Source organism: Neolamprologus multifasciatus, chromosome 7 (genome assembly GCF_963576455.1).
Source record: "Neolamprologus multifasciatus chromosome 7, fNeoMul1.2, whole genome shotgun sequence".
Classification (NCBI taxonomy): domain Eukaryota; kingdom Metazoa; phylum Chordata; class Actinopteri; order Cichliformes; family Cichlidae; genus Neolamprologus; species Neolamprologus multifasciatus.
Window position 1 is genome coordinate 25,517,829 of NC_140445.1, and position 26,560 is coordinate 25,544,388.

Here is a 26,560-nt window from a genome sequence, read left to right on the forward strand (position 1 = left end):
TACCTGTATCTTTTGCTCGTTTCTGCTCCTCTTCTTTTCTCTTTTTTCTAAACTGAGCACCTGATGGCTTTGAACTTTTCTTGTCCATCTTCCATCGGTTTTAATTTTGCACTCCAGTATGAACACAAATCCCCCAACTCTTGGATCACCACAACATAACCTAACAGACCTACACCTTAGTTCACAGATTCGCTTTGTCTAGGGTGTATTTCTGGGATTTCACACAACCCAAGGTTCAAATCATGAATACATAATGGACTTGGATTTACATCATTATAAATGAAATGCGCTCTATTTGGAAGCAGCCGGCCCCCCCTCCCCTTTCGACGGCTTGTGTGTGAGACTTTAAATCATCAAACTGTAAATTTTAAATTGTTATTGTTCCCTTTACCCCGAGTCCTAAAGTGTATATTTATTTTCTTACTCTTCTTATATATATTGTTTGTTTACTTGCACAGCTGTAACTGGAGCCTTGTCTCTCTATATACTGTATGTAGCGGAGATGACAATAAAGTTTACTTTGACTTCAGCAGCGAGCAGGCGCACTGAGGGCTCTCGCGCTCACTTTTCGTGTATAGAATTTCTAAAAAACATCGGTGCAAATTATAAGTCTGTATCATAATGTCTGGTGTTTTCGTGTTTGTTGGTTTGTTTTTATTTTGTTTTACTTTGCGAGATGGTTATTAGATACATGTTGCTTGCTGATAGTACTTGCTCCTTTTTACAGAGGTTCACTTCATAGATCATATCCCTAAGTTGACTTTGTGTACATACAAAATTATATTTATGTTCTTTTAATGGAAAAAGATGAAGATCTGTCTTTGATGTTTTGAGAGAGATCGATAGATCTATCACTCAATTTATAAAAACATTTTTGGAATTGGATAAGCATTAGAAAACAAATAGATGGATGGTTACACTCTTATGTGAAGGCTGTGTGCAGGCAGGAATGGTGGAACCAAAATGCAGACGCTCGGAGGCACAACGTGAACTCTAAACAGCTTTAATGCTGAACTCAAAGTAACAAACTTCCAAAATACAAACATTAATGCAGGCAGGAAAACCCAAAACACACAGCATGGATGAGGGTAGATAAGAGTAGATCACGACACGGACACAGAGAAACACAGGGCTTAAATACACAGAGGGAGCAATCAGGGAATGGGTAACAGGAGGGAAACACAGCTGGGGCAAATCAGGCCTAACGAGACAAAGGAAGCAAAACCAGACGCATTTACATGACACACAGACTTTCAAGTAAAACAGGAAATATAACACAGAGACGCGAACTTGACAAGGGGATACAGCTGACAGGGGAGACAGAGCAACTAGAGAACATAGAGACAGAAACCATAAGACAGAACTCTAACAAAGAAACCAAAGACTAGAAATGATAAATAAACTCAAAATCCTGGGTCAACGACCCAGGCATCCTAACATACACATTTACACTTAAATAAGAAACTTTTTTTTTTGCTGCTACAGCTTTATGTTAGCCTGCTGTTATCAGAGAATGATAAGATGAAGGATTTGTATGCTTTACTTGACTGTTTTATTGCACTTATCAGAAGGTAAAACACCTGTAGGTAAACAATGTTGTGAACAAAGACCCTTTCTGGTTTTCTTATTATAATATTTATCAGACTCTCATATTTCACAACATCAAACACATTTTTTTTTTATATTCAAATACAAATAAACATAAAAATGTTTAATTCATTAACCAGATTTATTAAACATCCAAGTTCAATATCACAAGCCACGACCAGGCCTCATTACACCTGCTACACCTTCTGAATCAAGAAATCACTGAAACAGAACCCGTCTGACAAAATGAAGCAGTCTAAAAGATCTCAAACATCACACCACGTGAAAGAAACTGAAAAACAGATCAGAAGCACAGTAACTGACATCTATCAGTCTGTCAATTGGCAGGCTGGACTCAAAGACAGGACTCTGACAACAGGGTAAATTAAGCTTTTTAGAAGATAAACTATTTACAGCAGGAATTAATCCACAGTCTATTCACCAGATCTAGCTCTAACTATAAACTTTATCAAAAAGAAAAGTTTCAAGTCTAATTTTGAAAGTAGGGAGGGTGTCTGTCTCCTGAATCCAAACTGAGAGTTGATTACACAAAAATCTTCTGAGCTGTCCCACCATCTCTATCCACACTGGCCTCCAGCCAAGCCACCAGGCTGTTACTGTAGAGACTTGGCAGACGTTGCCGGCTTACAGCCAATCCTCCTGAGGTGGTCCATCACTGCCGAAGTTGACCCGTAGTCAAGTTCCATCTCTGACGCTGGTGTGCTTGGTTTCAATGTAACTTTATTCTTTCATGAGTTATTTACAAGTTTCTGACCACTTATAAAACATGTTCAATGTGCTGCCCATTGTGTTGGATTGTCAATGCAACCCTCTTCTCCCACTCTTCACACACTGATTGCAACACTGCAGGAGAAATGCCAGCACAGGCATCCAGTATCCGTAGTTTCAGGTGCTGCACATCTCGTATCTTTACACCATAGACAATTGCCTTCAGATGACGCCAAAGATAAAAGTCTAAGGGGGTCAGATCGGGAGACCTTGGGGGCCATTCAACTGGCCCACGACGACCAATCCACTTTCCAGGCAACTGTTCATCTAGGAATGCTCGGACATAAAGAGGGAAACACATCATCATGTAGCAATTTCAAATATCCAGTGGCCTTGAGGTTTCCATTGATGAAGAATGGATCCACTATTGTTGTACCCCATATACCACACCAAACCATCACTTTTGTTGTTCCAACAGTCTTGGAGGGATCCATCCAATGTGGATTAGTGTCAGACCAATAGCGGTGGCTTTGTTTGTTAACTTCAAAATTCACATAAAAGTTTGCCTCATCACTGAACAAAATCTTCTGCGTGAACTGAGGGTCCTGTTCCAATTTTTGTTTTGCCCATTCTACAAATTCTGTACGCCGATCTGGATCATCCTCGTTGAGATGCTACAGTAGCTGGAGTTCGTAAGGGTGCCATTTGTGAGTAGCTAATATCCGCCGAAGGGATGTTCGACTAATGCCACTCTCCAGTGACATGCGGCGAGTGCTACGCTGTGGGCTCTTGCTGAATGAAGCTAGGACAGCCACTGATGTTTCTTCATTAGTGACAGTTTTCTTGTGTCCACATTTTGGCAAATCCAACACTGAACCAGTTTCACGAAACTTAGCAAGCAGTTTGCTAACTGTAGCATGGGAGACGGGTGGTCTCGTAGGGTGTCTTGCATTGAAATCTGCTGCAATGACCCGGTTACTGCGTTCACCAGATATCAACACAATTTCGATCCGCTTCTCACGTGTTAACCTCTTGGACATGTCAATGGCTGTGACCAAAGAGAAACTTGTAAATAACTCATGAAATAATAAAGTTACATTGAAACCAAGCACACCATTGTTTTTCTTGTGGCATTACCAATAAGTTTGATGTGTCACATGGCCCTCTTCCTATTGAAAAAACAAAAGTTGTATCCAAGATGGCCGACTTCTAAATGGCCACCATGGTCACCACCTATCTTGAGGAGTTTGCCCCCTCACATATACTAATGTGCCACAAACAGGACTTTAATATCACCAACCATTCCCATGTTATTACGGTGTATCCATATAAATGGCCCACCCTGTACTTCTCATTTTTCCCAACACTGATCATAGCAAAGAGGGGAAATACCTCCAGCTATGTGTTATCCCACATTATCTGAATGATATCGACCTTCAAAATAAATAAGACATTCGTTTAATAAGCAGAGATCATATAGACCAACTGAACATGATTTATGGGGATAAAAAATTCAATTAATAAGCCATTTGATTTGGCAATTGGACTCCAATGACCCAACACAGCAGAACAGAATAACTGTTTATATTCATGGACTAGAGGAGCAAGTATTGAGTTTGGCAGTATGAGAAAGAGGAAGTGATGTAAAGAATGCAACTGCAACTGAACACACTGGAATACAAACAAATGAGTGATAACAGATCTTTCCTAATTGAACTCAAGCTTAAGCTTCATTTATTGCAACGGTGACACTGAGCTTTTGAGAACAAAAAGCTCTTTGTCAAATGTTTTTAAAGGTGGCCTGGCCATATCATAACTAACTGAAACTAATTTAAATCCATAATCAAACATTGTCCTTGATGTGCAAATTATGAGTGTGACAAGTTATCAGTGAATGTGTTTAATAGCAATGCTTATTTTACTGATGGGCATAGGTGTCAAAATCCAAACAGATTGGACTGGATCAATTGGACTGAATTAAATTTTAGCTATAAGTCATTGCAATGCAAATATTACCTGTAGGTTTTTGTTTTTACAAACCCTGGTGTATTTACTTGAGGTATTCCCTTGTAGGGTTTATAATTAACAATGTTATTTGGTAAACAGTTACACATTTTAACACATTTTTCAGGTCAACATTCTTGAATCAGTAACGTTCATATGTCCATCCACCTTCAGCCAACTGGAGTATGTGTTAATGTCTTAGACAAACCCACTCTTTGTTTTCCCTTCTTTTACATCTACACTATCTACGCCTCCTGCTTTCATCTCCCTCTCACATGCACACCAAAGGTTATAAAGGTAATTGCTTTCTGTGAACGCTTCAAACAGAGCCGACTCAAACAACACTGCTGTTGTCTGTCTCAGCTAAAATGTCTCAAGATTATTCTTATTTTGGATTCTCTTATATAAACAGAAATGCAGAAAATGATGCAAAAAACACCACGGCTCTTAATAATGCTGCAGATATCTCTGTTATTGTGGTGTACTTCCTGGTCGTCTTGGCAGTTGGGGTTTGGGTAAGTTTTGCAATCACTTTTAAAACCAATTTCTCTGCAATTCCTCAAAAATTTTATAAACTGTTTACAGCTAAGAAGATTTAGTATAGTTTGTATGTTAATGTGTCCTAATGTGTCTTACAACCCTGATTCTAAAAAAGTCAGGACACTGTGTAAAACGTAAATGAAAGCTAAATGTAATGATTTGAAAATCTCATAAATGCATATTTTATTTCTAGTGGAAATTTCAAATTAACCTGAAAAAACATGCACCATTAAAAAAAAAAAAATCCTAATTATGAATTGGATGGAGGAATTTTGTCCCATTTTTGTCTAATAATGGAGGATTCTACCTGCTCAACACTCCTGGGTGTTCCTCTTATTTTTGCCTAAATGGTTTGAGTTGGTGAAAGGTCTGGATTAAGGCCAGGGCAGATCAGTCTTTTCTACATCGAAGATATCCTGTTGTGATAGATGCAATGAGCATTGTCTTGCTGGATAATACAATGTTCTCACTGAAAAAGATGTCATCTGGATGGGAGCATATGTTGCTCTAGAATCTGCACATACAACACCTTGCAGCATTAAAGGTTCCTTTACAGATGTGCAAGCTGCAACGGCATAGGAAGTAAGACACCCTCATACCGTCGAGTGACTGAGTGCTGTTAACAAGCCATGTTTTTCTTCTCCTCTTTAGTCTGGATGTTTTTGTTCCTTCAATGTAGTCTGTTACAGTTTTGCGGATGGATTTTCTAAAACGTGCCTTTGTCCTGTTACAGTCTATGGTCCACACTAACAGATCCACTGTAGGTGGCTTCTTCCTTGCAGGGAGGAGTATGGTATGGTGGCCGGTGAGTATCTTTATATTTAGAATTAGATGCTTTACAGTATTCTTCCTGCATTTAGAGCCATTAACAATTTTTTATTGCTGTGTAATAAAATGTGATGTAAGCTATCATAAAATAAGCATTTTATGGCACGGTGGTGGTTATCATGGTCATGTCACAGCGAGAACGTCCCCAGGTTCAAATCTTGACATGCAATTTAGGATAGCTGATCATTCTACATGGACCATGGATGTGAGATAGATAATGTGCTGTATGAATATGTGGTTAAAATATGACTGCAAGTCTAAAGCATGTTGAATGCACGGGTAGGGCTGGGCAATATGGCCTAAAATTCATATCGCGATATAATTTGAAGCATGTGCGGTAACAATATATATCGTGATATATTCTTTTCTTCTGTATAACGTATTTTCCACACTATAAGGCACACTTAAAATCCTTTCATTTTCTCAAAAATCGAGAGTGTGCCTTATGTATGAATTCTGGTTGTGCTTACTGACCTCGAACAGATTTTGGCGTGCAGAAATCTGTTAAAAAATGTTTTATTACAACTTTGGCAAGCTGCACTGCTTGATGGATTGTCAGAGGATTACGGCTGCTGTAGTGAGGAGCTTCGCGGAGTAATCTGGTATATAATGTTGTGCTACGTGACTGCTAGCGACATAGCTATGTTAGCATAACATTAGCACAGTGAAGCTGGAGGATGAACGCCAACTTTTTTTTCTCCACTCGATAAAAGTTAACGTGAGGGATTCTGGTGGTTAGGGACAAATGCAATCGCATAGCAGGATGCTGTACACGGGGCAAACTTCAGTCAGGAGAATAACTGAGATTATTCATCCACAATACGAGGTTAGTTATTAATATACTGCAACAACATGGGAATAGAGCAGCTGCGAGAGAATTCAACATTAATGAATCAATGATACGGAAGTGGAGGAAGCACAGTTTTTGTCTTTCCCCATATTTCAAAAGTGCTTCATCTCTTTGCTATGACTGTCGGCATAATTTGCAGATGATAATGGTTGTAACCGCTGCGATGCTTTCAACCAAAACATGCGTAGCTTGATGACATCATCAACATGCGCTATCGCGATAGAGTCAAAATCTCTATCGTTGGCCAAATTTATATCGTTTCTATCGTATATCGTTTATATCGCCCACCCCTATGCACGGGGTTTTTCCCAGGCACCTGGTTTCATCTCATAACCCTAAAAAATGCATGTTAGGTTCATTAGTGATTCTATACTGACCGTGGATGTGAGGTCGATAAATGTGATGCATGATTGGGTTTGGTTACTAGTCTAGTTTGGAATGGAGATTAAGAACAGTAACGTCCCATATAAATATGATTTATGGAGTTATTTGAGGTTAACAAACTATCTTAATTACTTCTGAGTAATCAAATGTTTAAATCATTTAATATTTACACAATATACTGAGAATATGGGCTAGCATAAAAAGTAGGCGTGGGAGTCAATTAAAAAAATTAATCTAATTAATTAGAGGCTTTGTAATTAATCTTGATTAATCACATTTAATCACACAAGAAGTGCAAATGTTTTTTAATTTTAAAGGGTTTTAGTGGACGACAGAAGAAATATTAGACATTGACATGAATATTGTCAACTGAAGCTCTTTTAATTTATGGGGAAAAAGGATTTAAACTGTATTTAAATGCAAAACAGAAAAAATAATAATATCCTTGGCCAAAACTGGACACACTTAAAAGTAGAGTTATTTTAAGTACTTTAAGTACATTTTTCAAAAAGGTGTTGTCTTTAAATAATAATAATAATAATAACAATTTCAACATAAAGTGGAGTTTTAATTCTTAAAAAAAAATAAGGCAGAAAGGAGGATTATTTGACCAGCCTCAACTTTAAACTCTGAGTAACCTTAACCAACATTATTTTGTACATTAGGCTAAAACAGTGTGGTCATCGAACATTTTAGTGCAAAAAATAACAAACTCACTGGACTCACAATACCTCTATGCTTATTTACTGTCCACCTCTATCAGCCAGTTACTTAGAAAAAACTAGCCTGTTTACTTTTTCAGAGCTCAAAGCAGTTCTCTTTTTTGTTACAATGTAACCTGGAAGTGAGAACATTCTCTCACATGGGACAGAAGTGGCAGGACTTATCAAATACTTGCAGGCCAGGACTAGGTTCATCCCTGCTCGACCTGACCACCAGTCTGTCTCGCTGATGGTGATTTTCTGCTCTGTACAAACTCAGGGCCCTGTTACACAGGGCTTCCTTATCTGAATCTGGAGCACAATTTCTAACGCCACTGATAGTGGTCTACAGTCCAGCGATCCATTTTGCGAGAGAATTTGTACATTTGTCCGATGTTGACTTACTAATTTTGGTCCCGAAACCAGTCATTTCATCAATTTTGGGCTGCTGACACCTTTTGTTGGTAGTCGAACTGCTAGCGCTAACAGCTCCCACGGTTTCTGTGCTCGCTGCAACATGTTTTTGCATTTAGATGGTACCGTAAGGTTGAAGTGCTTCGGTGGTATGCAAAGTCCCTTTTGCGCTTTCTTCTGATTCTTCCATTTTTGTAACCGTGGGCATCAGTGTAATTGGTATACAAGGAAATCGTGCATTGGTAAAAGTTCCCCTTTGATTCCACTTTGAAATTAATTAATCGCAATTCACAAGTTAAATTCCCACCACTAATAAAAAGCATAACCAAGTTGATTCTTGAATGAATTCTTAAGTCTCCTAAATTTACAAATGGACCTACTGACAGATTGAACTGTGCTCTCCACAGATCGGAGCATCGCTGTTTGCCAGCAATATTGGCAGTGTCCATTTCGTAGGAATTGCTGGTACTGGCGCAGCTGCAGGAATAGCCATTGGTGGATTTGAATGGAATGTGAGTAACTGTTCCTGAGCCACTGATCCATTATCGCTTGTTATATAGAAGAATTTCTCACCTCTGATACTGTATCAGTTCATGTCAGCTCATAGTTTATTGATTTTTATGAGCGCTCCATTGTGCAGAGGAAAAAAGGATGAACGTAAACAGGGTTCCTGATTATTGCATATTTGTGTGTTTCAGGCTCTTTTTGCGATTGTTATCCTGGGATGGATCTTTGTGCCCATCTACATTAGAGCTGGGGTAAACAAAAGCCCTCATATATATATATATATATATATATATATATATATATATATTTACCCTTTCTAAATAAGCAATGATTGACGAGTAAAATCTCATGTGGGTGTATTTAGATCATCACCATGCCTGAGTACTTGAAGAAGAGGTTCGGAGGACAGCGCATTTGCATTTATCTCTCTCTTCTCTCCCTTGTCTTATATGTCTTTACCAAAATTTCAGTAAGTTCCTGAAAGAAAAGCAGATAATATTTCTATTGTACCTGTTTTGGATGATCCTAAATGAAATCCCACTTTTTTTTCCTCCCCATTCAGGCAGACATTTTCTCGGGTGCAATTTTCATCCAGCAGGCCTTTGGGTTGAATATCTACCTCGCTGTTATTGCACTTCTGGCAATTACGGCACTGTACACTGTCACAGGTTTGTACACGGGAAAAAAATCATTTCCTATTTTACTGAACTTACAAACAGACATTTTCCTCATAAACTACCGAAGAAGTAATATCTACAGTTATATTATGACTGGGGGTAAAATCTTCTCAAGGCCGTATATGGAGATGTAGACACACGCCACACACGCCACACACACACATACACACACACAATTGCTCTCTTTCTTCTTTGTTGGTTTATCTTTGCTGAGTTGCTGTGGTTGATTGCCATGGACTATGATAAGCCTGAATTGGCCTTCTGTTGCTGTTTTGTAACAACACATCCACAATTACAAGTTTTAAAGAATGAGTAGTTACATAATGACATGATGACTTTATTGAAGAGGACTTTTTATGTATATTAGTGCTGATAAAATCTCAAGTGATTAAGTGAAGATTTTCACAGACTGATAACATCATATATTTTATTCCAGGTGGACTGGCAGCAGTGATCTACACGGACACTTTACAAACCTTTATCATGCTTATTGGATCATTCATTCTGATGGGCTTTGGTAATATGAAATATTTGAAATGAAAGTATTTGTTGGAAAGTTACAAAATAAATAATAATGTTGATCTAACTTGCACATGATTTTCCTCAGCTTTTAATGAAGTGAAGGGATATGAAAACTTTGAGAAACTCTACATGCAAGCTATCCCCTCAATCACGGGTAACATCAGTGCAAACTGCTATGAGCCCCGGCCAGACTCCTTCCATCTCTTCAGGGATCCAGTTACAGGAGACCTCCCATGGCCTGGTCTCGTGTTTGGACTCACTATTCAGTGCATCTGGTACTTTTGCACTGATCAGGTGAGTTAAGCAAATAAGCATTGGGCAGCTCAACTGCAGTTTTTAGCAACCAGTCTGTAGTCAAAAACCGAGACAAATTCAACTGATTGCCTCAGTGTGTTCATATATTCATACTAAATTCTACTATTTCTATATGAACAGATCAATTGAAAGAAATTCATGTTCAAGGTGTTGCAGATAGATTCTTGGGTCCATCTATGAGTAAACAGGGTGAAGCAGAAATGAGGAGGACCTGGGTTGCATGAATAGGAATCATAAAGGCAGAATGACAGACAAGCACTGAGATTTAAAGTATGCAGAGAGGGGAGTAGCAAGGATAGTATGGCGTTATTTTTGTGCCACTATTCTGAGCGCACGTAAAAAAAATTTGAGCGCACATAAAAAGATTTTGCAAATGCAGGTGATGCATTTTGGGGAGAAATTTATTTTGAGCGAAGAAAAGCTAAATTTGAGTGAACAAAATTCATTGCTGCGTGCAAGAAATGCATTTCAGTGTTTGCTATTATCCACACACACACACAATAGCAGCCACTCTCGCTCGGTTTTTGCATTTGCACTTGCTCGCAATGTGTTGCTCGCACTCTCAACATTTCTGCCCGTGCGCGTTCAAATCTTTCTGTACACCATTATATTTGTGCCACAAAACCAGCCAATCACAGACTTGGATGCAAAAAAATCTGATTGGCTGTTTTGGTCTGGAACCTGGAAATGGAACCTGGGAATCAGCTGGAAATGACGAAATGCAATATCCCAGAATGCATTTCGTCCAAAACTCAAACGAGGCAGTGGTGGAGGAACACAGAGTTTGAAATATTACTCTTTCTGATCACAAAATTAATTTTTAAGATATTTTCATGCGAGAATTGTGCTGTGTAAACTTCAAATATCTGCTCGATTTATCAAGACATCACATATTTGCATAAGTGCTCTAATGTTTTCGGAGATGCCTGTTACCCACTAGCTGACCGCAGAGCTGGACTGGCCATTGGGCATACCGGGCATTTGCCCCGTGGGCCATGGGAATTTTTCATTTTTATGTTTGTTTGTTTGTTTGTTTTTAAAACGGTATAAACAATGAAAGGTGGTGGATTAGCCAATTGGTCATGATCAACTCTGGGCTGGACCAATTACAATACATCAGTATTGAGGGGAAAAGGAACGCGATTCGTCCCGGACTTCAGCTAGAATGAAAAAAAAAACAAAAGAAAACACAAAGCTGGAGTTATTTTGTGTTTTTGCTGCACAACTGAGTGTTCTTCTCTCATTCTCTCCCCTCCCTCTCCTGTTGCTACTTCAACCATGAAACTGATCAATGATCAGCTGATCATTGTTTATCGCCCACTTTGCGCCAGAAAGAGGAAACCAGCGGATGTCGCGCTAAACAACAGCCGCGCGTTCAAGCTTGATCAGCTGTTGTTAGAATTTATTTAATATTAATTTCTAGTATCAGCTGATGTTTGCTGGAGCCACAGCTGTAAAGCTGCTGGTCATGATATCGGTTTGGAAACATCCTCTGCTTCACTGAGACATGGCTGAACCCAGCGGTGCCGGACCACGACATCCAGCCGGCCGAGTTCTTCTCGGTTCACCGCATGGACAGGACACGGGAATCGGGGAAGTCAAGGGGAGGCGGCGTGTGTTTAATGGTGAACAACAATTGGTGCAACAGTGCGAACGTTGTTCCTCTCACACGCTCCTGCACACCAAATCTGGAACTACTGTCCATCATGTGTCGTCCTTTTTATCTACCTAGAGTTTACATCAGTCATTATAAGTGCCGTTTATATTCCACCACAAGCGGACACGGTCGCCGCCTTATGCGAGCTGCATGAGGCACTCACACAGCTCCAGACACAACACCGGGACGCTGCGCTTATTGTGACGGGGGACTTTAATAGTGCCAACCTCAAATGCACAGTGCTGAACTTTCATCAACATATCACCTGCCCCACCAGAGGTGAAAAGACACTGGACCACTGCTACACTACGGTCAAGGACGGCTACAAGGCACAATCTCGCCCTCCATTTGGCAAATCTGACCACGCCACCATCTTCCTCATGCCAAAATACAAACAAAGGCTGAAACAGGAAGTTCCGGTTCAGAGGAAGGTCGTGCGCTGGACGGACCAATCGGTGGCCGCGTTACAGGACGCACTCGACGACGCAGACTGGGACATCGCACCGCTGCCTACAACATGGGACTCACGACGGGGGACATGGACCCGTACAAAGCCGCGTCATATGACGTGTGGAAGGCGGTGAAAGAGGCGAAGCAGCGCTACGGGAGGAAACTAGAGTCACAGCTCCAACAGAGTGACTCTAGGAGCCTGTGGCGGGGACCTAGGACAATAACGGATTATAAAGCACCAACAACCGGTATGACGAACGCGGACGTGACTCTGGCAGACGAGCTGAACACTTTCTATGCTCGCTTCGAGGCTGCAGCTAAGGACTCCAACGATGCTAGTGCTAGCGGCGCTAACGGCTGCAGACAGGAAGATACTGCCAACACCAAAAACGTGCTCGTCATCTCCGAGCATGACGTGAGGAGAGCCTTCAAGAGAGTGAACACCAGGAAAGCAGCAGGACCAGACGGCATACCAGGTCGTATCCTCAGAGACTGCGCATACCAGCTAGCTCCTGCTTCAGAGATGTTGAATATCTCAGCTTCACTGAGATATTCAACATCTTTATCTCAGTCGGTGATCCCCACATGCTTCAAAGAGTCCATCATTGTTCCTGTCCCGAAGAAACCCCACCCTGCTTCTCTCAATGACTATCGCCCTGTAGCCCTCACCTCAGTAGTGATGAAGTGCTTTGAACGCCTGGTCAGAGACTTCATCATTTCTTCACTACCAGACAAACTGGACCCACTACAGTTCGCTTACTGTCCAAATCGTTCCACAGACAATGCCATCTCTCATCTCCTCCACACATCACTTACTCACTTGGACACTAGAAGGGGGAATTATGTTAAAATGCTCTTCATAGACTACAGCTCTGCATTTAATGCCATAATTCCCTTCACACTCACCACCAAACTGAAGCACCTGGGACTCAGCTCATCTATTTGTCAGTGGATCTCCAACTTCCTAACTGGCAGACCACAGGCAGTAAGGATGGGCGGACATGTCTCAGCCTCCACCACTCTCAGCACTGGAGCCCCCCAGGGGTGTGTTCTGAGCCCCCTGCTGTACTCTTTGTACACATATGACTGTGTGGCCACTACCAGCTCCACCACCATCATCAAGTCTGCTGACGACACCATCGTGGTGGGCCTGATCTCTGACAACAACGAGGCGGCCTACCTGAAGGAGATTAGGAATCTGGAAAACTGGTGCCAGAGGAACAACCTCCTTCTAAACGTCAGTAAGACAAAGGAGCTGATAGTGGACTTCAGCACTAAGCAGGAGAGGAACTACCAGACCCCCGTCATCAACGAGTGCCCAGTGGAGAGAGTAGACAACTTCAAATACCTCGGAGTTCACATCACGCAGGACCTGTCATGGTCCTGTCACATCAACACCGTGGTGAAAAAGGCCCGACAGCGTCTCTAGCACCTCAGACACTTGAGAGACTTCCAACTGCCCTCCAAGGTGCTCAGGAACTTTTACTCGTGCACCATAGAGAGCATCCTGACGGGAAACATCTTAACCTGGTTCGGGAACAGCACCATGCAGGACAGACGAGCTCTACAGAGGGTTGTGCGATCAGCTGAGCGCACCATCCGCTCCGAGCTCCCTGACCTGCACTCAATCTACAGCAGGCGGTGCTGGACCAAGGCCAGGAAGATCGTGAAGGACCTCAGCCATCCCAACAACAGACTGTTCTCTCTGTTGAGGTCAGGAAAGTGATTCCGCTCCCTGAAGACCAACACAGAGAGACTGAGGAGGAGCTTCTTCCCGCAGGCGATACGGTCTCTCAATCACACCACCACACAGTACTGACCCACACATATGGTTCGTACACACACACTGAACATTCTGGACATTGTTTTCACTTCATCACTTAAGCATATTTGCACTGCACAAGACACTTAATAATGTGGATTGCACAACACTGGACATTATATCTCTTCATTTCCATTTAATACTTGTACAGCTGCTGTTATTGTGTATATATATATATATATATATATATATATATATTTATTATTTCTCATACATTCTTATATATTTCTATACTGTGTATTGTGTATTTTGTTGTACAGTTATTTTATTATTATTATTATTAACTTTAATTTATATATTTTATCTTATTCTTTCCCAGTTAAATTTACCCTTCATTCTAATTTGTGTTGTACAGTTATCTCATTTTTAACTTTAATTTTTATATTTTATTTTATTCCTTCCTAGTTAAATTTACCCTTTTTAATTTTTCATATTTATTTCCTATCTTATTCATAGCCTTTTCTTTTTTCTTTAGGTCACGAGCAGTTGTGTAAGCATTTCACTGCATATCGTACTGTGTATGACTGTGTATGTGACAAATAAAATTTGAATTTGAATTTGATTTGAAGGTGATACAAATCATACATATATACCAACAAGACAGTGTATATCACTGTCACAACAGCGTTTGTTTTAGTTCAAAGGCTTTATGGTTTTTCCTATAATACCTGGTGGTGTAGTCGGCTGATTTTTTGTCAGTTCAGCCTTATAGATTATGTTTAACCCGAGTGACCACCCGGTCAGCTACTGGGTAACAGGCATCTCTGAAAACATTAAAGCACTTATGCAAATATGTGTTGTCTTCAGATGCCAATCAGATTTTTTGCATCCAAGTCTGTGATTGGCTGGTTTTGTGGCACAAATATAACAGTGTAAAGAAAGAGTTGAACACGCACGGGCAGAAATGTTGAGAGCGCAAGCAACACATTGCGAGCAAGTGCAAATGCAAAAACCGAGCGAGAGGGGCTGCTATTGTGTGTGTGTGTGGATAATAGCAAACACTGAAATACATTTCTTGCACGCAGCAATGACTTTTGTTCACTCAAATTTAGCTTTTCTTCGCTCAAAATAAATTTCTCCCCAAAATGCATCACCTGCATTTGCAAAATCTTTTTATGTGTGCTCAGAATAGTGGCACAAAAATAATGCCATAGGAGAGGGCAGGGAAAAATGGCTGGACAAGAGCAAGGATGTCAGGACTCTGATGTGGGAAGTGGATGTAAAGAATAGACCGAATAGAAAAGCAGGTAGATGAGTGATTATAGATCTTCCCTATTAATCTTGTGTATAAAGTTATCTCATTAACAAAAGATTATTTGAAAGAACTGATCCATGACTTATTAAGACACAGAATTCAATTAAGTTATTTGGCAATTAAACTCAGACGACCCATCATACCAGATTACAAATCCAGAGATGATTTAAATTAAAACAAGAGTTCACAAAAGAAAAACATAAGAGCCTGGGAAGATCAGTTTTGTATATTATAAAGCACATTAAAATTAGCAGCTACATGACCAAAGGAACAGAATATAGTCAACTGATGAAAAGGTCCAGATAGCAAACAGGAAAAAGGGAAGCAGGACAGAAAATGAGCCTGCGATAAAAGCTCAAGGGCCATCAGAGGCCAGAAGAGAGTGATATGAACCTGCAATAAGATTTGTGGGTTGACAGAGGTGAGTAGGAAGAAAAAGGCCTGCAATAAGGCTGGAACGCTGTTGGAGGCCAGGCCAGAGCCTGCATTAAGGCTGCAATGTTACAGAGGTCAGGAAAGGAGAAGAGAGAGAATTTTGGCTCAAGGCCTGTCAGAGGCCAGAAGAGAGTGTGAGCCTGCGATAAGACTTAAGGGCCATCAGATGACCAGACCAGACCAGGATGTAAAAGCAGAAAATCTCCAAAAGGCTGAGAGTTCAGGAAAGAAGAGAGAGCCTACAATATCGCTCAAGGGCCAATAGAGGCCAGGAGGAAGAGCACAGAACCTGCAAAAAGCTGAGAATTGACAATGGTCAGGAGATACAAGAGAGTCTGCAATAATGTTGGAAAACCATTTGAGGCAAGGAGAGCAGAGAGAGAGCCTACAAAAGAGATTGTAGACTAATGAAGACCAGAGAACAAAGTACTTGTAAACAGTAATAGAAATTTGAATAAAGGTGGAAAAAGGCTAAAACTCGCTGTATGTCTTCTTACCAAGAATTTAACATTTGAGTGACTTTAACATGAGAAGCAGAAACCACAGATAAAGAAGACGTGGATGAAGAGAGAAAACACATGGATATAGCATGATGCTGGAATTTAAGAAGAATAGACTACTGCTGATCATAACAAGACAAGGAACAAAGCCTTGTGAAGCTGCTGAAGCACCACCTGCCTAGCCTAGAGGTAGCAACCTTACTCAGAGCGGAAAGAGTGGTGCGGCTGGTCAAATTGAATAGGGTGGTTTTGCTCCATGATGAGCACTCCTTGTCTTGCACTTAGGGCCCCATCATCAACCGTAGACCCTCAACCCAACTTGAGAGACCACCGAGGAATCTCCAAAGCCAATTCAACGACAGCGTCACCTCCCCCAACAATTCAAAGATTTTGACATGGACATGTGGGGTTTTGGAGACAGCTAACCACCTAGTTGGGGGATCTCATAAACTGATGAGGTAGGCCCTCGTTGATGCAAGTTCCCAGCAGAAACATGCTTACTATATGATTCGGGGTGAAAGGTCTTGTACCTGGGGAGCAGGTGTGGGCCTTCAACCTGGAGAGAAAGATAAGTTTAGGATAAATTTCTCCTAAACTGATGAGCCAGTGCGTTGGACTCTGCAATGTGTATGACAGACCGCCAGATGTGGTTTACATGGTGTGGCTGGTCGAATAGAAAAGGGTGGTTGTGCTCCATCGTGACTCTCATGCACTCTGGGCCCCAGCACTAACTCTCAACCCAACTTGAGAGACCACTGAGGAATCTTCTAATCTGACTCAACGACAGTGTCACCTCCCCCAACATCTCAAAGATTTTGACACAAACATGTGGGTTGTTGGGGACAGCTAACCACCTAGGTGAGAGCTGTGTGGAGTGTGGGAGTGTCTAAATCTAATTTCCCATCATGCCTCTGGAACACTGTGTTTCATACTGAATTTAAGAAATTTATGTTTACTGTTATGTAGCTGTTATAGTTTGTTCCATGCTGCAGGTCTGTTTAGACTTATACGTGTTCTTTATGATGGAAAAGAGATGTATGTGTTATAAGTTATGCACAGTGATAGTAACCTGCTGGAAGCACAGTGTTAGTATGCTTTTTAAATGCAGAATAAAAGAGCACAGCCTTTGGAGTTGTAGGGTTTACAGCAGTATTTGAAGATTCAGTGCCTCCTTGTGAGTTTCTTGTTGTCTGATTTCTCAGCTTGTTGCAATATTGTGCAATTACAATACTTCACATTGAATCTGGCTCTATGAGTAAATGTATTTTGTTGCTTACCACCACTGAATTGTACTACAATTGTTTCCTAATTGTAGGTGATTGTGCAGCGCTGCCTCTCTGCCAAGAGTCTCTCTCACGTGAAAGGAGGTTGTATCCTATGTGGTTACCTGAAGATACTGCCCATGTTCCTCATGGTTTTCCCCGGGATGATTAGCAGGATCCTGTACACAGGTGAGTGTAGTGTGTGGTTTTAAGAGTCTGTTCTATGTAACTTATGTAGCAAGCTTACTGGTATATTTAAAGTTGTAATAAACTGAAATACTGTGGATTTTCTTGCCTTTAATCTAGATGTGGTAGCATGTGTGGATCCAGATGAATGTGAAAAACACTGTGGGACCAGGGTGGGCTGCAGCAACATTGCGTATCCGAAACTGGTCGTTGAACTCATGCCTAATGGTTGGTGACCTTTGTCTTATTAACTTTTAATAATTGCAGATTTTTTTATATTTCTACTTTTTAATCTGTTACTCTATTTCAGGCTTGCGAGGTCTTATGCTGTCTGTGATGCTGGCCTCTTTGATGAGCTCCCTTACCTCTATCTTCAACAGTGCCAGTACTCTCTTCACCATGGACATCTACACTAAGATCCGTCGCTCTGCTAGTGAGAAGGAACTTATGATTGCTGGCAGGTAAAACACATTTTTGTTGTTGTGTCTGATGGAATGATTGTCTAAAGTGTTGAATACTGATTGCATTTTTTTCAACTATGTACAGACTGTTTATCTTGGCCCTGATTGGTGTGAGCATAGCATGGATTCCTGTGGTGCAAGCAGCCCAAAGTGGTCAGCTTTTTGTCTACACTCAATCCATCACCAGTTACCTTGCCCCACCTGTTGCAGCTGTCTTCTTGCTTGCCATTTTTTGCAAACGTGTCAATGAGACTGTGAGTTGCCTCCTTGATTCAATGTTTGCTTGCCTTTTTCATGAAATAAAAAAGAAATCTGTTCTTCAGTGCGGTTTTGCGCAGTTAAAGAATCCTTCACATACCTCTGGGATTTAGTCAGGAAAATGTTATCAAGAGCAAAGCTTTTGTCATTTGACACTTTAAGAAAAACAGTTTACGTTTTTGCTGAGTTTTAGGGATAAATGATTAAACCAATCTGTAAGTCTGTAGAGAAAAATAAGCCAAGTAGTTCATAGCTTGGCTCAGTAGATGGACTGGGAATAACATAGAGCTGTCAGAGTGCTTCTTGGCAAAGTAGTTATTTCCACCCACAACCACTGAAAAAGTTCAATTATTAATAAGTTGTTTAATTATTACAAAATTTCCACATCATGATTGAAATGTAAAACCAACAGATTAAAATGCAACATTGCTGTAAGCGCTAGGCCACCACGAACTATTCATCCCCGTGGTATCTTAGCAGACACTTACTACTCAGCAAGTCAGAAGGATTGTGAGCCCCTGCTTTCAAAGTCTAATTAAATTGCAAAATTTAATTGTCTTATAGTTATCTCTGGTTTCCATATAAATAATCACTTTCTATGTGTTGACAATCAGCTTGCGTAACATCCCAGTAGGTCCTGACCACAAAACAGTATTACACTTGGGCAAAAGTGGTAAATATTCCTTCATGAACTGTCCAACTACTTTTTGTAGACACATTTTTTTATATTTTGGATCTGTACATATTAAACACAGGATGCAACAAGAGTTACAAATGCCGGTATGTTAATATACTGTAAGAATCATGATTCCAGCTTCCTGATCAATATGCATCCAAATGTAGCGCTGATTCAATCTCACTTTTAGCAAGAAAATTTATCCAAAAATATTTCTTCAAATACAATATTATATACATATATATGTTGCTATCTATTACTATTTTACTATATTGTATCTATTTACCATTTTTAAAACCTTTAAACTTTTTAAAAGTATTTCGATATAAAGTAATATTTGTCCTTTTTTCTTTCTTTCCACAGGGTGCATTTTATGGCCTCATAATTGGGCTGTGTATGGGCTTGAGCAGGATGATTACTGAGTTTGTTTATGGGACAGGTAGCTGTGCTATCCCCAGTAACTGTCCCACTATCATATGTGGAGTTCACTACCTTTACTTTGGGCTCATTCTGTTTGTCATCTCCGGCATCATCATGCTGGCAGTGTCTCTCATGACCAAACCTATTGACGACAAACATGTAAGTTTTTAATTTAAGACACCAAAATACCAATGCACCCATATATTTTTCTCTGTTGCTCCATTCATGCTGATGACACCCTACCATATACTTTCTCCACATCTATAACACCTCCTGACCTCTCATGATCCTGTCTGACACTCTCTTCACCTCTACAACAGTATACACATACTCTTACAGGGCTCTACACTAACTTTTTGCCAGTTGCACCAGCACCAAAGTTAGGCACACCCAAATATTTAAACCGCATTGCTTAACACCACAGTTTTAGATGTGCACTTTTTTGGGGGGGGGGGGGGGGGGGGGATTGTTGTCCATACAGACAATATTGATTTGTAAATGATTAACTAACAATCTTGTCAACACAAAGTTCTTTATTTGGAGCACAGTTGTACAAGAAAGATAAGTTACTGAAAAAGTGCTTGTGCTTAAAGTGCATTGGCATTCTTTGGTAATATTGTAAACAAAATTAAACTTAATCATCACATCGGCCTCCTCTGACGACCTGTTTGCTGCTGCCTGCCGCTGAAAGGCTGTGGGGAGAGGGGACACTTGGGCAGTGCATTTATCACAGCATATAATGTGTTTTCTGGATATATGTATTTTTTCAGCATTTAGATACTGATGGCTCCGTGTCAGAGCACTGACTATGAATTTCAGACGGATCAGGCCTTAACAAAAGAGTTGTCAATCGTTCTTTTCATCTTTTCTTATTACCCACAGCTACATCCACTTCTGTCGGGCCTAGGCTACTCACTAGGGCTGGGTATCATCACCATTTTCTATAATCCATTCAATTCGATTCAACTTTGCCGCAGACAGTCAGAAATATAATAATTCTGATCCTTTATCAGTGCTGATACATGTGTGACTTCATCAGAATTGTGAGCATCACAGCAGATGCTTTTGTGTCAAAGTAACTGAGAATAAAACACAGAAAAAATGAAGGAGATTTTCCTGGCCTGGCTTTTTATAACAAAAAACTTAAAAGAAAACTTACATTTAAAATTATTCTGCAATATTCTGCAATTTTACATAATTTTAAAAAGTTTAAATTTCTTCAGTATTGACCAGCAGAAGTTAGGCTTTGTCCGAGGTCATTTAAGTAAAGTAAAAATTTAAAAAAAGACAGCGGCCGACAGCGCTGTAAACAACGGTAGACTGGTGTGTAATAAGCGAATGAATAATACCGAAAACAGAGACTTGAGATGAGAAACTGTTCTTGAAGTACAGAGAGAGAGAGAGAGAGCTGTGCATGAAGTGTGATTTTATCGTGGTGGAAGAAAAAAAAACAGAAAAAGTAAGAGGGAATTAATGACGACATTTATCAAATGTGAATCGTAGTTTGGATCGTCTTTTGCTGCTGGTTCAGTGAATTTTGGTTGGAGAGAGACAAAACCTGTAGCTCTGTGTACCTGCTCTCATTTGCTGTTTGGTGGTTGTTGAAATAGTTTTGTGAGCTTTAACCTGAGATTCTGGCATTTCTGGCAAAATACGTTTATATTTAAAAGTCGATTCAGATTTAATAAATCGATATCGCTTTATTCAAGCAACTCACCTCTCTCTATCCGCCTGCACTTTCAAACGTACTCGCGAAAGGCTAAAGGAATATCTAGACCAATCAGAGAGGTCCTGCCCCTGACTATCCCTGATTGGTTTAGACCACGACAGAGGCATAATGTGTGTCTGTTGTTGATCACACAGAGACTTTCAGAGTTGCGGAGTCTTTTTTTTCCACTCAAACAGTTGGTCGCACCAGTGCGACCTAAGATTTTTTTTAGTCGTACCATTGAAATTGGTCGCACTCTAGAGTTTGAATCCATCTCCAGTGCTCTTGGCCTTGCTTTTATTCCATCTACTCTTTTGCACACAATACATCTACCTTCTTCATTATATCCGCCAGCTCTCTCCCTTTACCAGCCATAGTTGTAACCAGCCTACATTTAATGTTGCCTCTACACTCCTGCTTTTTTTCTTCTATCTTGCTGCCTCCTAACACACCTTCCCTCTGTCCTCATCCTCCAGCTTCCACCAGACTGATCTAGTATGGGGATTTAACCTGCTTTAACCTTCATATCTGCTGAGTCTCCTTGTTAAACTGTGTTTAATCAGTTATTAAGAAGTAAAATAAAACGATACATTTTCTGATAATATTTTTCACCACATTTTGTGCTGTTTGACTAGTTGTATCGACTGTGCTGGAGCCTGAGGAACTGTACAGAGGAGAGGGTCGATCTTGAGATGGATGATTGGACTGATAACCAAGATTCCAACAGTGTGGACTCAGACGGTAATGAGCTAACATACGCAGCAGAGTAAAATATAGCACAGTAAATATGCATTCATATTAGGGCTGCCACAAACGATTATTTTGATAGTCGACTAGTCACCGATTATTTTTGCGATTAGTCGACTAATCAGATCATGCATCCATTGGACGTAAAACGTACAGCTTATTGCAGCGGTCCCCAACCCCCGGGCCTCGGACCGATACCGACCCGTGAGTCGTTTGGTACCGGGCCGCGAGAGTTGAGGCTCAGGTGTGAAATGTATAGTTTTCAGGGTTTTCAGCGTTATTTTGTTGTTGTTTTTATCGTTTACTCGGTTTTCCTGGGTCTTTTCACGTGTGTTATGAATAAATTTTCTTTTTTTCGGTACCCGTGCTAGTTTTATTTTGTTGTATTTATCCGTGACACCTTAAAGGCCAGTCCATGAAAATATTGTCGGGCATAAACCGGTCCGTGGCGCAAAAAAGGTTGGGGACCGCTGCTTTACTGCACATCTGCAACACAGAAATAAGGGTCTGATCTGTGTGTGTCACGCGCCTGCCAGTACACCTCTCCTCCGGCCATGCTGAAAGGAGCTGTGCCTGCAGCTTCATTAATGCTACAATAATATAATAAATCAAATACAACAAATTGTTTTAAAACATTAACTTAAGCTCTCAAAAACAAAAAGCACAAAATAAACAATATGTCACTGAAAAATCATCAAAACAACTTATAAGAACAATAAACAAAAGAATTCAAAAACAAATAAACAAGGGTCTGATCTGTGTGTGTCACGCGCCTGCCAGTACACCTCTCCTCCGGCCATGCTGAAAGGAGCTGTGCCTGCAGCTTCATTAATGCTACAATAATATAATAAATCAAATACAACAAATTGTTTTAAAACATTAACTTAAGCTCTCAAAAACAAAAAGCACAAAATAAACAATATGTCACTGAAAAATCATCAAAACAACTTATAAGAACAATAAACAAAAGAATTCAAAAACAAATAAACAAGGGTCTGATCTGTGTGTGTCACGCGCCTGCAAGTACACCTCTCCTGACGAAGGAAAAAAGAGTGCACGCTGTTAAAAAACTGCAGCGAATACGCTCACAAGCCGCTAGCGATCAGACTAACTTAGCATGCTAGCATTTCAGTTGCGTTCTCTGCTAAAACTCATTAAAAAGTATATTAGCGAACTCCGCCCTCCACAAAACTTATCCCGAATGAGTCTCTTAATGACAAACAAAAACGCGGCGGTTCGGCTGTATTCATATTGCAGCTTGGGGTCTGAACAAACTTTAATTACCTGAGAGCAACATGGCAGTGACTTACCTCTGGCCATGCTGAAAGGAGCTGTGACCGGGGCACACATGCACGCGCCTACGTCACCACGCAGCGCGCACACACACACACGAACGCACACAGACTCAGATCACACAGGTAGGAGATTGAGATGAAAAATGAATTTAAAAAATGGGTGTTTTGGGTGAAACCAGTAGCGGTTTTAGATACGGGCGACACGGGCTGTTGCCCGGGGCGGCATCGTGGTGGGGGGCGGCATCACGGGCATCGGCAAAAAAAAAAAAAATGCTCGTACTCATGCTGCCCCGACGTCAGCCAGCGCATATTGGGAATGGTACAGGCACCAATTTCTATCGCCCATTTGCTGGGAGTAAGGGCGCCCTCCGTTTGCGAGGTGCGCCTGCTGCTTGCGGCGCAGAGGGGAGAGGGCGGGGTGGCGGGGGATTTTCTGACCGGCTGGAGCAGCATCTAATAACCAACTCGCAAAATAAAACAAAATAAAAACAAACCAACAAACACGAAAACACCCGACATTATGATACAGACTTATAATTTGCACCGATGTTTTTTAGAAATTCTATACGCGAAAAGTGAGCGCGAGAGCCCTCGGTGCGCATGCTCGCTGCTGAAGTCAAAGTAAACTTTATTGTCATCTCCGCTACATACAGTCCAGTATATACAGAGACGAGATGACGAGGCTCCAGTTACAGCAGTGCAAGTAAACAAACAGTAAATATAAGAAGAGTAAGAAAATAAATATACACTTTAGGACTCGGGGTAAAGGGATCAATAACAATTTAAAATTTACAGTTTGATGATTTAAAGTCTCACACACAACTCAAAAGGGGAGGGGGCCGGCTGCTTCCAAATAGAGCACATCTCATTCATAATGATGTAAATCCAAGCCCATTATGTATTCATGATTTGAATCCTGGGTTGTTTGAAAGCCCAGAAATAAACCCTAGACAAAGTGAATCTATGAACTAAGGTGTAGGTGTGTTAGATCATGTTGTGGTGATCCTTGGGTTGGGGGATAGGTGTTCATACTGGAGTGCAAAATTAAAACCAATGGAAGATGGACAAGAAAAGTTCAAAGCCATCAGGTCCTCAGTTTAGAAAAAAGAGAAAAGAAGAGGAAGAGAATCGAGCAAAAGATGCAGGTAAGCAGATGTGTGATTGGATAATGGCAGGTCATCCTGAAACAATCAGAATCAGAATACTTTATTAATCCCTAAGGAAATAATGTGGATTACAGTTGCTCCAAGAAGAAATAGTAACAGTAACAGACTAAACTCCAAACAATACATTACGTTACAGATTTTAATATTAATTAGTCATTGTCAGTTGTTGATTTGTCCTGTTCTCATTGTATGACGAATTATGATGGCTGTTTGGTAGCTGTTTGCATACTATGCATACTCTCTCTCTCTTCATATGTGTGTGTGTGTGTACAACAGTTTTATGTTAATGTACAATCCTTAATATGTTTTGTGTGTGTGTGTGTGTGGGGGGGGGGGCAGAGGGAGTGTTCGCCCAGGGCGCCAAACAGGCTAGGACCGCCACTGGGTGAAACTGACAAGTATTTAACACATGTTACGCATACATATAAACAAATACATGCAAACTTTCATTTTTCTTGTTTCTTCTTTTGCAGATGATGAGCCTGGCTTCTTGAAGAAAGTGGTGATGTGCTTCTGCGGCCTGGAAACCAAAAAAGCCCCCAAGCTGACTAAAGAAGAGGAGGAAGAGCTGAAAAGGAAGCTGACAGACACCTCAGAGGTGCCTCTGTGGAGGAACATAGTCAATGTCAACGCCGTCATCCTTCTGTGTGTGGCTGTGTTCTGTCATGCCTATTTTGGCTAAAAGTCAGCTGATTTCAACTGCTCGCTGACTCTCTAATTTATACAAATTTAACAGACTGCTCAGTAGGCCTCAGCCCTAAAACCCTGTTTAAACCTTATATGTTTAGAGCACTGTGTTTTTCTTTATCGCTTCCTGGTATTTAAAAGTTTAAGTGAACCAGTAGACAGTAATATATTAATACATATTAGACTTAAAAATGTTGAAGAAGTGCATAAATATTTACACATTTGTATGCTATTTATCGTTCTAAAATGTCTGAAGATCATTTGGGCTAAGTATGAATTTTCTTCTTTATCTTAATGGTAAATTTGAAATATTTTGTGAATGAAGCTGCAGGTTAGCCTTCACTTGTAAAGAACAATCCAGCACTATGATCTGTGATCATCTTTGGGCTCTTGTTTGTGTATTCTGAACCATTATTACATTTAGCTTTCATTGCAGTGGTCACCAGGACATAAAAACCTTGTATGAGTAACTACAATAATAACTTTATTATGCTGATGCCATAAAAAAGGTCGCTGAGTTTGGTGAATCATACGATCATGGAATGCAGGGTGTTGCTTTTTGGGAACCACACCTACACCACACCTGTGTCTTCACAACCAAATAATTACTACAAGCTAAGAGCAAGCTGGGAGCATTACACATGAGAACAGAGCCTTGAACACTATCATGTAGTTTGTTTATCAGGTGTCAAGCAAAGTAACTGGAAACAAAGCATAAGGAAAGAAACTTTAACACAACCTGTTCACCTGTCAGAGCTCAGTGACATCTGGCTCATAAAGCTGTAACTGTAGGGACACCTAGTGGCAGCTGATAGTACTTGCGTCTTTAGTCACCTCATAATATTGTTTGCTTGTGCTGCATCTATTTATTCCTGCTCTGTCCACTCTGATGCTGTAATATTGTGAATTTCCCAACTGCTGGAATAACAAAGACCGTCTTATCCAAATGATATTAACATGCAAAGGTTCACAACATCAACTGTATCTATCCATTGACTTTAACATACATACATAAAAATCATACATATCACCCTCTGATGTGTTTCCTTTGTTGTTTTGGTGTTGCTGTTTGGTTTGGCTGAACATCACAGGTAACATTTTTAATTCTGACATTGGTTCTCATGTATTTTTCAGTCTGTTACAGACCTCCTCAAACAGCAGTGAGACTAATAAATAACCTAGAAAGGGGAAATAAAACATCTTTTATCAATATTATTTCCTGTGAGTATTAGTTGTCATAGACTTGCAGTAAGTGAGAAAAAAATATTTCCTTGTTTCCTTGACATGAGTGAGACAAGTTTTCAGTGGCAGTGTTTGACGGCTATTCTTGTTTTACTTATCAACAAAGCTGTCACAATCAGTTTATCAGTGACACAGCAAATGGTTATAGTTTAACAGAGCTGTCATGTACACACTTGCAGCAACCTAAACTGGATTATACTTTATTAAATTTGAGCTATAACCCACTGCGATACAAATACTACCTGTTAGGTTTTTGTATCTCAAGTATCTTCACT

At 40.5% G+C, this 26,560-nt stretch overlaps 1 protein-coding gene across 1 annotated transcript; it reads left to right on the forward strand.

The window, feature by feature from the left end:
• The first annotated feature begins 831 nt into the window (after positions 1-831).
• On the forward strand, positions 832-26,471 carry LOC146514387 (sodium/glucose cotransporter 1-like). Its single transcript, XM_085168967.1, has 16 exons — positions 832-4,835; positions 5,594-5,665; positions 8,445-8,549; positions 8,736-8,795; positions 8,909-9,013; positions 9,107-9,212; positions 9,658-9,738; positions 9,829-10,037; positions 17,493-17,628; positions 17,746-17,853; positions 17,936-18,086; positions 18,172-18,340; positions 19,384-19,599; positions 21,784-21,914; positions 24,213-24,226; positions 24,830-26,471. The coding sequence occupies exons 1-16, from the start codon at positions 4,689-4,691 to the stop codon at positions 25,036-25,038; spliced, it is 2,019 nt and encodes a 672-aa protein (XP_085025093.1). The 5' UTR covers positions 832-4,688; the 3' UTR covers positions 25,039-26,471.
• The last annotated feature ends 89 nt before the right edge of the window (positions 26,472-26,560 follow it).